Source organism: Arctopsyche grandis, chromosome 1 (genome assembly GCF_051622035.1).
Source record: "Arctopsyche grandis isolate Sample6627 chromosome 1, ASM5162203v2, whole genome shotgun sequence".
Taxonomy (NCBI): domain Eukaryota; kingdom Metazoa; phylum Arthropoda; class Insecta; order Trichoptera; family Hydropsychidae; genus Arctopsyche; species Arctopsyche grandis.
This window is the reverse complement of record NC_135355.1, coordinates 31,512,993-31,529,597: the sequence shown is the minus strand read 5'-3', so window position 1 is coordinate 31,529,597 and position 16,605 is coordinate 31,512,993. Positions and strand designations below refer to the sequence as shown.

Here is a 16,605-nt window from a genome sequence, read left to right as displayed (position 1 = left end):
GAGGAAAAATGTAGGATTTCAAAAAATATTTACTAGCGACATCTATGAAATAAATAAAAACTGTTTCTATAACAAAATGGTTTATTGTAAAAATATGTTTGATAAATCTACAGTTGAACGTATGAGCAATTACAGAGGTCTATATTATACTAAATAAAATAGAATATTATATACAATCAGACTACAAGTTTCAAATACCCATTGATAAATTACAGAGAAATTATCATCTATATATCATAATACATATAATAACTAGCACCTTATTAAATTAGTTTTGGATTATGCACATTAAAAAATAATAATTTTCCAGAAGTATTATTATTCAAATTATTTTTAAGTCTCCAAACTAGGGAACAAAATAAAATATGTCACTGTTAATTAAAAAAGGCAGATATTGATTGTACATAGTAAATGTATTTGAAACGAAGATGACATCAGACAAATCCAACTAAGTTTCCTAAAGTGAAATTACTTGCATGTAACTCGGACCAATTGGATATAGAAACAATAAAAAGGATACAGTGCTATAATGTTACTTCACAGCATGCTTATTTCATATTCTGTACAGTAATAAGTTATGCGGAGTTAAGTTGTGTGAAAAAATGTAATTTTCTAAAAACATTGAATTCTAAATTAAATGAAAACGTAGTAAATAATTAAAAGATTTTCAATGTTTGCAATAACAATAAAACATATGCCAGTTTATCAAAATAATAAGTGCATTATGAATTGCTTACAAAAAATGATCTACATATGTTTCTATTTATGTACATTGTTTTTATTATATTTTGCAATACATTTTAATTAAAAAGTGGCTCAAATTAATAATGATGATGATTGATTATTATTAAAATACACATTGCAAAATATAACAAGAAACTTTATCCTTTTTTTTATTTTTGTGATTTGAAAAATACTTTTTATAGTGTAATTATCACATTCTTATTACATTTATTATAATCGTTACAGTATAAATATATCGCATTTCATATAAATTAACAAATATAATAATATTCAATGTATAGATGCATATATAATTTGTTTCAGGTTTTCTAATATGATCTTAAATCCAAATTTAACCAAAAATGATTATAAAATTGACAAAAAAAAAAATCATAAATTGATTTTGGGAATCTTTACATAAAAGTTTAAATATGTACCATGTTCATTATGCTAAGAATAAATCAAAAATAAATTATCTTAAGTATCAAAAGTCTGCTTCATAAAATAATTCATTTGGATATACAAAATGGCTTATTGCAGGAAATATAGTTGAATGTTAACGCATATATTATACTGAGTGCACCGTACAACGGCGCTATGATTTAAATCAATAATAATACAATCTTGCATCACCTAACCTGATTTCAAATTAATTTTAACTTAATATTGACTACCCGTTGAGCAAATAATATCAGTGGATCGTTAAAAACTATCGGGCGTCCATTATGTAATATAAATTCAAAACATTCACTCGCATAAAGTTCGCCGGACCCCATCCCATTCGTTCACACTATATAAATTCGATTGACTATGTTTTATCTCGCAACTGTGTCTAGACTATTGTCCGGATGTTCCGTGATCGATGATGACCCTTTGTCTGGTTGTTGTGTAGCTGTCGGCCAACTTGTTCATCGTTGACACTCCGTTGGAGACGCCGTTCTTCAACACGTTGCCATTCTTCGCTTCCTCCTCTCTCATCAGTCTCTGAAAATGTGAAATTAACTATAATGTATGTAAAACTAGTTTGACTCCGCCGCAAAAACTCGAATGGGAAGCCTTATAGTAGACCAAGGCAATCTTCGACAAAAAGGACGTTCAGATGGTGACCTTGCGTTGCATTGCTTGCCCTTGTTCAATTGATTTTGCTCGCTTTTATTGATTATTTTAAGTGTATTACTGGCATGCAAATTAAGCACGTACGATATGTGTATCAAAATTTATTCAAGATTCATTGGTGAAAAAAAATCATCGCTGTGAAACATAATACTTGTATGAAAATATAATAATTCTATAAAAGCACTATTATATTTTAAAAAAACATTAATAAAGAAATTGTAATGATTTGAAATATATCTTATCCTTTAATACTCGAAAAAGATTGAATTAACTGATCATATCAAACATGTTTCATTGAAAAATGTCAATTGTAATTCATAACAGTAGGTCTAATCTTTATTTTTAACATAACTGGAGATAGTTCAAAAATCTGTAGCCTACAAACTACATACATAGGTACATTGTTTGCTGTTACCTATTGTCACCAAATTTTATAAGTTATTGTATGGGATTGAATTTTGTAGAACTGATTCCAATATAAACTTTTATAAAATTATATTACAATTACTATTTTTTAATAGTAAAAACATACTTGTTTTTTCTCTGAAGCTTTCCTCTTCAAATAGGTTTGTTTGTAGAAGTCCGAGAACAAGAAATAAAACATGACGGCGTGAAGTCCGATGAACAAGACGAAAGCTCTTGGATAATTGCAGTCGATGAAGAGCAATTGGAAGGCGTGAATCATTACCAGGACGAATTGGATCTGAAAAGTATCATGAGGTAATGGATTAAAAAATATAAAGAGAGAGCTACACTGGTGTGAGCATTATTCAACCATTTCACATAATGTCTACCAGTAACTTAACAGGTAGTTTGATACAAGTTTTGTGCGAATGCCTTATTTATTCGAATATTGCATCAATTAATCTACTGATCTGCAACGGATCTCAAGGAGAAAGTTGAATCACAAGCACCTTAAAATCAAAAAAAAATTGAATATCTTTTTTTGCATGTAGGTGCATACAGTGGCGGACTGGGACTGAAATCAGTGCATGCCAGGAGTCAAAGGGGGCCCCACCCAGGGTTAAAATAATTTGTCCCCCCCCCCCCCATATAACAAAATTTTCTTCTTTCCATCACGCTAAAAATCAAGGGAAATTTTTTTTTTTTTTCAAAATTGGGAATAAACAAATTTAGGTACAAGAAAAATGGCAAAAGCAAAATAGATCCATAAATTATATTGTATATTTCGTTTTAACCCTTGTCCTAGGTAAATATAATGCATCATAAAAGAATGCGGCATAAAAGCGGCTTTTACTTTCGGTAGAAAACAATCAGGGACGTCATTTCAGCTTTTTCTTTGGGGGGCAGGGCAGGCAAAGATTAGTCAAATAGAATTTTTTTTCAAAAAATCTTTTTTATATCGGAATAAAAATGGAAAATATTCTTTACCTTATTGAGTTATAAAATATGAAAAAAATAAGCTTATTTTTGAAAAAGTAATTATAAAAAAATATTATGTAAAAAGAAAAAAAAGCGCCGCAGGCGAAAATTTTTTTCCACAAATCTTTACATAGTCAACATTAATCGACCATCAAACTGATTCTCCAAAAAACTATCAATTAACTTAATTTCTACCGACTGTCTTGTCACTTTATCTATGTACATATGTACGTAATAACATTAGATAAAGTTTTGTTTTGTTTTTTTTCAAAGCACATAGCAGCGATTATTTTATTAGTTACCCAAAAGTAACATACATAAGAAATACACGTAGCATTCATAGATCCATAGTATCTCATTAATCATTAAATTCATAATATTTTCTAAATTCACACTATTCCTTAATTTAGGCGAGTGCCCCCCTATGGCCCCCCCAAATTACGTCCCTGAAAAAAATGCATAATATTTTCAATTAATGTTAATCGAAAATCAGGATTTTGGGGAGGGGGCCCCTATCCTATATTTTTATTTACATGGATGTGTCTAGATTAGGAATAGATTTTATATTCGGAAACTGTTTAAAATTGTGTATTTAAATCTTACTATATCATCGAAGTATAATCAAATGTTATTTTGAAAGTATGAAGTAAATTTAAATCGCTGGTTGATGATGAATCATCCTATCAAAATTGTTTTAAGAAAATTTGTTTATTCCCATTTTTATTTCAGTAGTTAGTTGTTACATAGGTATTGGTATATACATAATCTTGAGGTTGGAATAGGCCCGGCAAAAGGGCCCACGCAAATGTTGAAACTTACATTTCAAGCCTAATAAAAAAGTTAACCGATCCTTGGGCTGTTAAAGCAGGTATTAGTTATTTGTGTATATCGTAAGAAATTTGTTTTGTTGAAATACCCAAACTTTAGGTCCTAAAGTTGCAATATCCTATACATTTTTACACACGTGAAATAGTTAAAAAGTTATTTAATTTTACTGAGGGCCCATATTTTCTAACAGATAGTGGGGCCCACATGCCATCGGGCATGTTCGCTTGTATGGCCAGTCCGCCACTGGGTGCATATATATATGTATGTACATACGTATATAAGTGGATTTTATTTGATGACTTTCTGAAATATATTTTTTCTTTTGTAGGATGCCTATATGTACATATATATACCTTCTTCTTTCTCACATCTATTACACTGTATATGTATATCTTTCTATGTCATCTAATTATCATAAAACCATTTAAGACATTAAACAAGTGATTGGGTTTCATACTTATAGATGTATTGAAGTCTCCGAGCAACAAATGCGTATTTCTTCAAAAAAAAAAATTGCGTTTATGTATTTATTCATAAACAAATGAATAATATAGAAATATATACTTTTTGAATAAACAGCCTTTTTTATTCATAATTAGAGTTCCCAAGCGTCCCGATTAATCGGGATTGTCACCGGTTTTAAGCCTCGTGTTCCAGTGTCTCGAACGAACCTTTCGGGACGCCCAAAAGTCCCAGTTTTCAAATTTTTCTATTATGCATACTTTTTAAGCAATTTCAAAGGGACAAATTGAAGGATTTAATAAAGAAGTAGCAAAGTTTTATGAAACATTCACAGATTATTTGAAACAATGGACAAGAAATACCATTAGAAAAATATTGTTTTCCTGGATGAGTTTGGAAAAAATACCATAATGGCTAGATATTGAAAAAAACAGTTGAATATTTAAATACGAAAAATATTTAAAAAAAATAAAATATTTGTTCAATCAATTTGTTGCATTAAAAAATATTGTAACGTAGAGATTATGTGGGTGGCACTCGTGGACCGATGGCTTACGAGCGCTAATCACCTGATCTCTCGTTCGCGCCAAAATGTCCTCGCCGAATGAATAAGCTGTATCTAACAGCCAATGGCATCACCCCACTCATCGACCAATAGTTTACATGTGTATGTATGTATGTGTATTGTGCCCAACGGGTATAAATATGGGGCGCTCTCGGTCTGGAAAGCATTCCCACCTGGAGCGCCGCCGAGAGCAGACCAATAAACCGCTACTACAACGCTCCTGCGTCTTTGTCTCCAATTCTGGAAGCCCCCACTTCACGACAAAAAACTATGCAAAAAAATAGTTTTTCATAAATTAAATTAAGTTATAAACATAATGAACTTTCATAAGATCATTACTTTATATTATTATTACAAATATTTCAAATAATAAAATTTGTATTATATGTACGTATATCACAGTCGTAAAATGGCAGATCCTAAATACGCACATATAATCAAATGATTTAAATAAGCTAGATATATTATAGATAAAAAGATTTCAAAGTTGTTTTTACGCATCTGTTTTAGCTTAAAAAATCCAAAAGCAACCGTTGCAAATTTCGGAAACAAATTCATTTGAAACGACAAATTCATTTGATCACGAACATTTTAAATCCATAATAAAAGTAGGTATGTGGCCTCAATATTTAAAGGGCAATTCCTTCGAAGAAAAATCAATTATATTTCGGAAATTCCTATGCATTTTGCCATAAATCATTTGACTACTTTTTTTTGATGTTTTCAAGTACAAGGATTTGCGATAGATAAGGATGATCTCTATACCTGAAGTTGGGTAGGCCATTGAAACTACATACTTTCAATAATTTTTTATTGGTTTATGACCTGGTCCATTACTAAATCTCAAAGAAACAGCTCAAGAAAGAAAGTAGTGTAGCTTTTTTTTTGTTCAAAGAAATATACGCCTATACCTAAGAGCGTTTATACACATTTATTTTGATCTTTCATAGAAATTTAAAATTCATAATTGTTAATTTTGAGGAAAAAAACATAAATTTAAGAAAACCTTAAAAAGCCGGTTGATCGAGCCAAAAAGCCGGTTTTCGGTTTTTTGAAAAATGGTCAAAAAGCCGGCTTTTCGGTTTCGGTTTAAACCGGTTTGGAAGCCCTAATTTCATACCATAAAAAGGCCATAAGAATATAGTAAACGGATCGTTAAAAGTATTCAATTGAATTCACAATACTAACGGTGCATTTATACCGCTGAATGTGAAAATAGACGTATCAATAATAATAAACATGTAAAATACAATAGAAGACTGCCATCAAATACTTTTCGCAGTAGCATTCATTACATTTTAATTACACTTCTGAAGTTAATTAAATTGATCACGACTGACTAATCATAATATTATATAAAAAAAACTGCGCAAATTACGCACCAACAGTGGCGTAAGTCAACCCGAAAAATCAACCTATTGTACTAAAAAAAAATTAGAAGCTCCGTTCGATCATCTAGCCATCAGCAATCAGTGTCATAATTCATAATTAGGTATTACAGCCAGTTTCGACAGCGAGCAAAGTTTTAGTTACCGTTAACCGTTACTCGTGTTGTCGCTTAGCACGCAAGTCATCGTGCTTTATGCAACCCAACCTGCAGTGTTGATCGAAATTTTCATTACAATGTAAATCGAGTCATTGCGTCGAGCAGTTTCTCGGAAACTCGATGCTTATACGTACGTATAGATGATAATTAGTAGTGTTTGACGTCACAAACTTGTATGATTCCTTTAATTCACATAATTAAATTCACCACTGGCTTGTTATGATCTGTACTTATTCAGCGAGATAAAGCATAATTGATAGCGTACTGTAATTTATCTACATCAGTGCGAAATCAATCATATTGATTTTTCCATGTCCGGCTTTACATTGTTACTACATTTGACTTAGTATATTTGTAATTAGATATACTTATTCTGAGATAATCAAAACTTTGTTCGTGTTCATTCATTCATAAGATAAGAGGAATTAAATTCAAAATTTGCATACATGTTAGTAATTTTATAAGCATAATGTATTTGAATAAACAGTGTTGATCTTATTCATTTAAGCCTATATAAAGACCAGTGTTGTGCCCGATGAAATATCATCGCATGGGTTATGGCATATTAAGCTATTAATTAAAAAAATATTAAAAGAAATGTGTCGGTCTAATTTTTTTCAAATACCTTTTATTTATATTTAATTTAATTCTTATATTTAATTGTTTATTATGAAAAAAAATGGTGAAAACGCCTACCTACCTACATATAAACAATATAAAACACACAATATAAATACATTTTCAATAAATGGCGCCAAATGCTCAGAGACTTGCCACAGAGGAAACATTGATAGCAAACAGTATATATATAGGTTTTTTCTTTTGTTATTATATTTGTACATTTTATGTTTAAGCTGTGACGTAAATATGTATATCGAATCGAAATGACTAGCATAGTACAGTTATCTTACACGGACACACAGAATAGCGCTATTACATATGTACATATATGATAAAGATGAATATTTAAATATATAATCTAAATTTATTATAGACTAATTTTTCTTCCAAAAAAACGCTGGAATATTCGGACATAATTTACATATATGTATATGTAAGTATGTCCATAATTTATGAATAAACTTTTTTTTCATTAAATAAATATCAAAATGAAAATTAATTTGCTATAACAATCACATTTCAAAAATAAGAGTATATAAAAATAGTTAGTTCCTTATTGTTTGATGAATAATTTAATTTTAATATGAAGGCTATCTACATTCATAGTTACAATTTCGTTAAAAATGTCAAATAATACACGGTTTACATTCATAATATGTATCCAAAAGAAATATCAGGTTGTTTCAGTTTTTCTCATGCAATTTTGATGATTTTTGGCAACAGTTTCCGCATTAAAATTTTTATATTCAACTGCAACATTTGAATGTAATTTAATTATCATCATATAACTTGAATTTAAAATAATTCCTTGTTCAATATTCTATGGACATTTAAGTTTAAAAATAAATAAAAATACGTTGTTTATTTTAATCTAAAATATAATTTTGGCCATTTATCTTATTTTATTAACATACTAACCTTGCATAATATGTATACATATAATACAACAGGTAATTAATCGTTTCGAAGTGCATTTAAAAACTATTTAAATTCCGCAACGGAATTAATTTCTCACGTTTTCATTCAATTTGAAAAAATGCACACGATTGTTTCTTACATATGAAAATGCAAACTTATTATATTGACAAGAAAATATTTGAGAATCTTACAAAAGAAAATCAAATATATTTCGTGACCGTGAAAACCTACAACTATGTACATACGAGTACCATCATACATATGTACATATGTATGTACATATTAACCTATCCAATATCCAACCGATGATTGATGATTCATCTTCCATTTTATTGTACTCAAATTTATACCACCCTTTTTTAACATGGATTCAACTGAGTGTGCAATGATGCTTTTTAATTAACCGCTGGCTGATTTTTAATCAGTAGTTTGAATGACGTTTTGATATGTAGTATAAAAAAATATTTATTTTGTTTTTAATTTTTTTACTACTACGAAAAATAAAAACAAAACAGAAATTTTTATCAGATTAATTCTAATATATCGTCTTCACATAAATTTCACGTAACTTTTTATAAATCTAAAAGCTAAAATTTACATAGTAAACTTTACGATCTAAAAAGCTTCCGCATACTTTTGCGCAACTGACCTGAACTTGCCCGTTGAAAACCACAGTTAGAAAAAAAAATGTAAATAACAAACTGAATGAGTTTAGTATGATACAGCAATATACATACTATACAACAATATGAACGTATCGCGTCGTAATGGAACGGTGTATAAAAAAAACTAGACACAGACTTGTCGTGCGATCTATTTTATCTGTGCTATGTCGTCTCTTGGAGAATATTTTAAAGAATCCAGTTTGACCGCAAAGTGTGTCGATTTATTTGGCACAAACGTATTTGTAGTATATTTGAGTGGGTGTGAAAATTCAACGTTACCATTTGGAGGGCTGTCAAGTACTTCTTCCACCACAGGTACTTCTGGAACTGAGGTCCCAAGGCGCTGAAGAGGTAGTACGAATACATGACGATGTGGACGAAAGTGTTCAGCAGGCCGAAGAACGTGCTGTGACCACCTAATGGATTAACAAGTCATTTATTATTACATTGTAATGATTTCATCTGCAATTTAAATATTATTTGATTCGTAAAGCAGCGTCAAATAAACTTAGATTATTTTGATGACGTGTGGATGTGAAAGTTAGACATGACGCCAAAATGTTACAAAGTCAATTGCACTCAAACAAGTATGGAACGTTGTATGCTATGACATAACGAGAAGAGATAGGATACGGAATATGTGGGTTAGAAGTAGGACAATGGTGGTTGATATAGCACAGACAGATTAAAATGGCAATGAGTGAGTCTCGTAGCTATGTAGAAGAACGAACGGTAGGTGGAAGAGAGAAGTGGTTATCGTGTGATGCTTTTAATTGTGTGGTCATGGGTTCAATCATTGGCTATGTACTGCTGGCCAGACCTTATATATGTTACCCCAAGGTCGATCGTTTCCTATCAGAGTTTGGCAATTTATCCGATTTCATTGAAACGGTTTCAACAAATAGGCAACGCAAAATTCGAGATTTAAGCAGCTCGAATTTGCTGATGTACAAAATGCTGCAAATTTGCCCATAGATGTCTCTAAGATTGTTAAACGATGTTTGTAATTAACTTGGAATAATACTTATGTATGTACTATATTTGACCATAGATGTCGTGTAAAATAAAAAATAATGGGTGTATACCTGTATAAATAAATAATTAACGAAAATAGATAGAGAAAGGAATATGTGGATGAAAAGTATAATAAAAGTTGATATATTGGTGAGAGTAAAGAGATTGAGTGGGTCACGTACTTAGTTAGAAAAACTGTCGATAGATGGACGAAAGAAGTGCTCAAATGGTGCTCGGGAGAATGTAAAAGGGTGCAAGGAAGGCAACAGGGAAGATGGGTGGATGAAATTCGAAAAATGTGTGAGATTATATGGATGAGAGTTGCTCAAAACAGAGACACAGAGAGGTAGCAGATGGCTAATGGCTGTAAATGATTCTGTCTGTTAAATAAATCTACATTTTTTAATAAAGAATAATAAAATTGGGTATACTTTCACATGGTAGATTAAAAATGATCTGAAAAACCTTAGTAGTTTAAATTTTTTTCCTATTTAAGCCTGCACAAGCAAAGCTGAGAAATTCAGCAAGCTTTTAATATAAAATATGTAAGTAAATCCCTATTAAAAAAATATATTACAATGCAAAATTTTATAAAACATTCATTACTACTGTATAAAACATGTATTACTATTGTATAAAAAAAAGACACAGTTGAATCAAGAATTCCATCTAGTGCAATTATTGCTCTGATTTATACGAGTAAACATTTCTACATAGAAATATTGTCTTGATGAAATTCCACCATTGCTTAAAAAAACCTTGATTCTGAAAACTCATTAAAATACTTTCATCTAATTGCAATGTATACACGGTATATTTTAATTAGAAGTAATAGAATCCTAGTGTATATTGTACTGATGAAATCTAGGTATTGTGTAGGTATGAATACATATATAATATGAAAGTACAAGCTTTGTTCACATGTTGAAATTATACCATTATGCATAAAGTAATTGGATCTGTAAACCTTAAATAAATGGATTGAACACACACATTCGCCATTAAAATAAACTTGCAATTAGGTATCATGGAATGAATTTCATCATCGTTATTTGTACAAAATAATATTTAAACAACTATTATATTAAAAAAACCCCTCCATTGGACACAATTGGTAGGAAAATATTTCGAGTACACGTGCACATAAAAAATGAGAGCATTTATAGTCAAATTAGAAACCGCATCTGACATCCTTTAAATGAACCGATTATTTTACCGTCATCAAGACCGTCTGAAAGTTTCATCAGAACATCAATCATGGCCCACACTTTCACGGGCATATTTATATACATATATACATATGTACATACACATATCCTAAGGCAAATTGCAATATATATGTACGTGCAGCTTGAATGAGAACGCTCCAAATTGTTGGACACACTTAATTACTACTTATAAATACACACGTGTAACTTTAGACTGAGCTAATCACTTCCGCCTTTAAAAAATTAGTAATAATTACAAAAGGTTTAACTGCTTAGACTGCTGAACTTATAATTGTAATTATAAAAAGTAACTACTGAATTTATTATAGCAATATGAGTACTTGATTTAAATTGAAAACAAACCACATATTATACTTCAAATTAAATCTTCTATGTAATATGTACAGTAGGCTGGTGAGGAAAATTCGAATTTTAGATTTCCCAAGATGGACCAATTGAAAAACTTGGGTCGAATCAAGGAAACTTTAATTAAAAAATTTCATCGATTTTAAGGAATATCCCGTATTGTGCTCCAACCAATCGATTTATCTCGACAAGAATTTCGAAAAAGTGATTTTTTTGGTTTTTATACAATACTTTAAAGTTTGCTTTTTAAAGAAACGATCAATATTCACCGATTTAAGTTTATTTGGATCGAAAATAATAAGTTTTGACTGATAAACGAAAATTCAAAGTCACCGTTTCGCTATAAATTTCCCATACAAAGTGCGTGGCCCTTGCAATGGGTGTTTGTTTAAGGAACACGTTATTTTCAAAAAATCATTTTTTACGTGTTTCCGTCATTATTTTGAAAATAAAAGTCATTGAGAGAATTTGGAATATAAAAGTCATTAAAATGCAAAAGGCCAAAATGACTTATTTTAACGTAAAGCATGTCATCTTTAGAATTGTTTCGATTTTTTAAAAATAAATAGTCACCTATTGAAGTTTGATTGGGTCAATTAAATGATTATTTTGACTGATTAATGAGAATTTAAACTCACCGTTTTGCCAGAAACTGCCATACAAAGCGCATCGCGATCAAAACGACCATTTTGCATAGTGAAAGTGGTCTTATCAGAAAATCATCATATTTTTCAATGTTTCCGTCATTATTGTGAAAGGAAATATTGTTGAGAGCTTCTTTAGGTATCTCTCTTTATTTTAAACATAAAAAATATCGAAAAATTTATGAATTTTATTAAATATAAGCAGGTCAAAAAGACCTGTTTTGATATTAAACGTGACACTTTAAATCGATTATTTGGAGGCAAAGGACACTTAAAAATCGATGATTGTATAAAATTTAACATGTCCTTGATACAATGCAAGTTTAGAACTAGGTCTTAGGTCCAGGAAATTCTATATTTGAATTTTTCGCTCCGGCCTAATCTGTGTGAATAAATTATCACTTATCTATTTATATATGATTTTGATCATGATTTATACATATATGGTTTTATTCAAATTTTTATCCTCGTGTATCATATTTGCTTATTCAATGTCAAATTTTATAACATTGCACAAACCAATGAATTGGTATATATTTAATATTATTGTATGTACTCGAATAAACACACTCACATGTGCCAATTGATGTTGATGTGCCATTTCAATATTAAAGTTTTCCTCATTTTTAGGTCAAAATCGAACGCAATATTTGTCTATATGGCAAAGTATTTAACATCTCAGTAACGGCTTTTTTGCATATAATCAAAATCATTTTTTTTCGCATGTTTTGATATAGTGGACAACTCGATAGTGATCAATCATACGTAATTGGTTAACGGAGTTGTTGTCGAACCCACATATCGTCAAGAATGCTCATGCAAAGTAAATCATAGTTGTCATCAATTGAACTTTGGAGTTTTTCCTTGTAGTTTGCGGATAATAAAATTCAATTTGAACTGACCTGGTGTGAATTTTACACCGAACCAGACTGACATTGGCATAACGCCATGGTGAATGACATGGAGTGTAGACACCTGATCGTTTTTCTTTCTCAATATGAAGAATATCTAGAATAAATAAATAAATAAATGAAAATGTAAGCAAGATCAGATACACACGATTAATTTCAGTATAATATTACCGTATCGAAAAATTCGGTGAATTTTGATATGTAATACCACCAGCATCCTCTGGCCATCTGTAAGATTTATTCGTATTACGTATTTTGTAATATTTCAACACAATCTATATGCAAAATTCATATTAAATATTTACCCTCATCGCCATTGGACTTTCGGAATAATCAACCGGTTGACATCTGAAGCTGTAGTGAGTGAACCAACCGGACATGCAACACTAAAAATAAAATTTTAACAATTAAAATATATGTAAATTCATCATCATCAGCATATACAGCCTTTTTCCATCCACTGTTAGATCAACACTCTTCCATTCTTCTGTTTTGAGCAACTCTTTTTTTAAATATTTAAATCAATCATGCACACTCGTAATTACATATGTGGTATACAGATTAAAAAATATTAATTATATATATATATATATATATATATATATATATATATATATATATATATATATATATATATACATATATATAAATATATATATATATATATATATATATATATATATATATATATATATATATATATATATATATATATATATATATATATATATATATATATATATATATATATATATATATATATGTATTTATTTATTTATAGTAGTTTTGGACCATTGTGGCTGTACAGGAAGAACCTAATGCGCCACAATGGCCTACATTTGATTATGAAAAACAGAAAAATAAAAAATAAAATACTTAAAATATATATATATATATATATATATATAGATATATATATAAATAAATATATATTTATATATATATATATATATATATATATATATATATATATATATAAATAAATATATATATATATATATATATATATATATATATATATATATATATATATATATATATATATATATATATATATATATATATATGTATATATATATATATATATATATATATATATATATATATATATATATATATATATATATATATATATGTATATATATATATATATATATATATATATATATATATATATATATATATATATATATATATATATATAAAATATACATATCTACATACACACATATGTAGTACAGGTACATATACACCCATATACATATTTACATTAAACACGATATCTACGGTCGAACGCTGTACAGAAGTATTGTAAGTACTATACAAGGCAAATACAAAACATCGATTAAACATTGAACATCGATCCACAGAGACATCTATGGACAAATTTTTCAAATCAGCGAAATTCGACATGTTGAAAAACTCGAAATTTTGCGAAAAAATGATAAAGGGTGCCAATTTGTTGGAAAAGTTTCAATGAAAGTCAGATAAATTGGCAAAAGGATAGGAAACGATTGACCTGGAGTCACATATCCAAGGTCTGGCCAGTAGCATCGGGTCATGGATTGAACCCGTTACCACACAATTGAAAGCATTCCACGCTAACCACTGATCTATGTATCTGGTTATGCCAGGTATACAGCGTTCCATACTTATTTGAGTGCACTCGACCATACAGAATTCTGGCGGTCAATGACTGAGGTAAAGACACATTAATGGAGATACGCAGTACGTGATTTTGCGTAGTTTTGCATATGCAAAATAAACGTTGGTAGGCCAAACATGTACCGTCGCGCCTTGGACTGTTTTCGTTGATATTTAATCTTGTACTGACAGATTTATACGGGTTGAGACGATCCGAGTAGCTTGGACGTCCAAATCGTTTAAAGACGGTTGGATCACCTGTTGCCACGCTGCGAGTAACGTACGAGTCACTCGTACGAATAACCCGAAATTAACAGTGATCCCCATATTTGAAGAAATGTCGAAGAAACTTGTCAAAATAACAAGATCGCACAAATTAATAATGAAATTAAGATACACCTCTCACAGCTGTAGTCCACCTACGCATCCAGTGCCGCATTTTTGAGTGAGTTCTTAGCATAAGTTTCGCATCCATACGTCATCATTAGCAAGACGTAGTGATGGAAGATCTTTTCTTTAGGCACATTTTAGATTTGAAAACGGAATTCATTCGCCCAATTGCACTCCATCCTAATTTCATACGTCTCTTATATATAAATTATACTTAAAAATATATATATATATGTTATACAAACCTCATAAAATAGCCAAGAACTGAAGAGCACTTGTAAAAAGTTGTACACTATTAAAACGTTTTTTAATTGGAATGGTTTTCTATCTTCCATAACTTTCGGTCCTAATATCTGATGAAATAAAATGTAATATTTTAGTTACATATGTACATATATAAAAATCAAAAAAATTATTTAATGCACTGCCATACCTTTGCAAAGTATGCATACGATAAGCAAATTATCATTGTAGGGAATGGCGAATTCATCATTGACCATGATGCCACTCTTGGGTCACTTTTGTTGTCCAGAAGGTCGTGGTAGCCGGCCACCAGCGAAGACATCATTTCAATCATCTTGATGTGTTATTTCTGCAACAATCATTTAAAAAAAATCAGTATATAGTTTGAATCAATCGTTTTTGCACGTTTTAATCTTTTCCCACGGAATAGAAGATCGCGTTTACTCCTATAGTTGAACTGATGAACTTTCGAAACCCGAGTCCCGTGAGAACGTTCCGGAAGCGAACGTGTTTACTTTTCGACCAATCTTCACTTATTAAAGGTTTCGTTCACGAACATGAAAAATGACAAAAAGTGCAACGTTGCATCATACGTACATAGATTGCGACATTTAAATCCAATTTTCAATTGTGAAATGTATGTAGCACAATAGTGCATTGTTCAAAATGCATGTTGAAAACGATCGATTTTGCTTAACATGCTATTATTTTTTAATAATTGCACTTTTGTAATAACTATAAAATTCAATTAAAAAAAAAAAAAAAAATATATATATATATATATATATATATATATATATATACATACACACGTACATATCTATGTATGTACGTATATAGAAAAAAAAACAGAATTGAAAGCAGCTTATTTGATTTGTACGTAATATTAATGTATAGTATAATTACTATTATAATTAATCATGTTATAATTTTTTTTGGCCCTTATATATGTAATGCGAAATAGTTTTCAATAGCTACCAGATGATTGACGTTATTGTATTTTGCAGTCAAAATACGTATTATGAAAATCATATCTACATACATACATACATAATTATGAATCATCAAGTATGATACGATAAATGAAAAATTTATATATATGTAGGTACATATAGAGGTTGTGATTTCTCGACTTTTTTTGATTCTCGAGATTCGAGAGTCTCCTTTTCTCGGAATATTTGAATCTCGAGATTTGAGAATCTTATTTTCTCGAAATATTTGAATCTCGAGAATTCGAGATTTTCTTTTTTTGTTTCTCGAGATTCTCGAGAATTCTTGAGAAAGTATAATTTTTTTTTTAATATAGTGAATTGATTTTTTTAGCATATAAACTTGACAACATACAAAAATCAAAAGGA

General features: G+C 29.8%; 1 protein-coding gene across 2 annotated transcripts in view; it reads right to left on the bottom strand.

Annotated features, from left to right (window-relative positions):
* Positions 1-66: 66 nt before the first annotated feature.
* The window catches only part of LOC143910249 (very long chain fatty acid elongase AAEL008004-like), a 59,917-nt gene continuing 43,378 nt past the window's right edge, over positions 67-16,605 (bottom strand). For both annotated transcript variants that reach the window (XM_077428642.1, XM_077428650.1), the window contains 8 exons: positions 15,438-15,596; positions 15,250-15,357; positions 13,276-13,356; positions 13,142-13,198; positions 12,962-13,067; positions 9,107-9,243; positions 2,372-2,542; positions 67-1,707 (listed from right to left, as the gene is read on the bottom strand). In XM_077428642.1, coding sequence (XP_077284768.1) covers positions 1,561-1,707; positions 2,372-2,542; positions 9,107-9,243; positions 12,962-13,067; positions 13,142-13,198; positions 13,276-13,356; positions 15,250-15,357; positions 15,438-15,581 — 951 coding nt within the window. In that variant the 5' untranslated portion in view covers positions 15,582-15,596 and the 3' untranslated portion in view covers positions 67-1,560. The remainder of the gene's footprint in view (positions 1,708-2,371; positions 2,543-9,106; positions 9,244-12,961; positions 13,068-13,141; positions 13,199-13,275; positions 13,357-15,249; positions 15,358-15,437; positions 15,597-16,605) is intronic.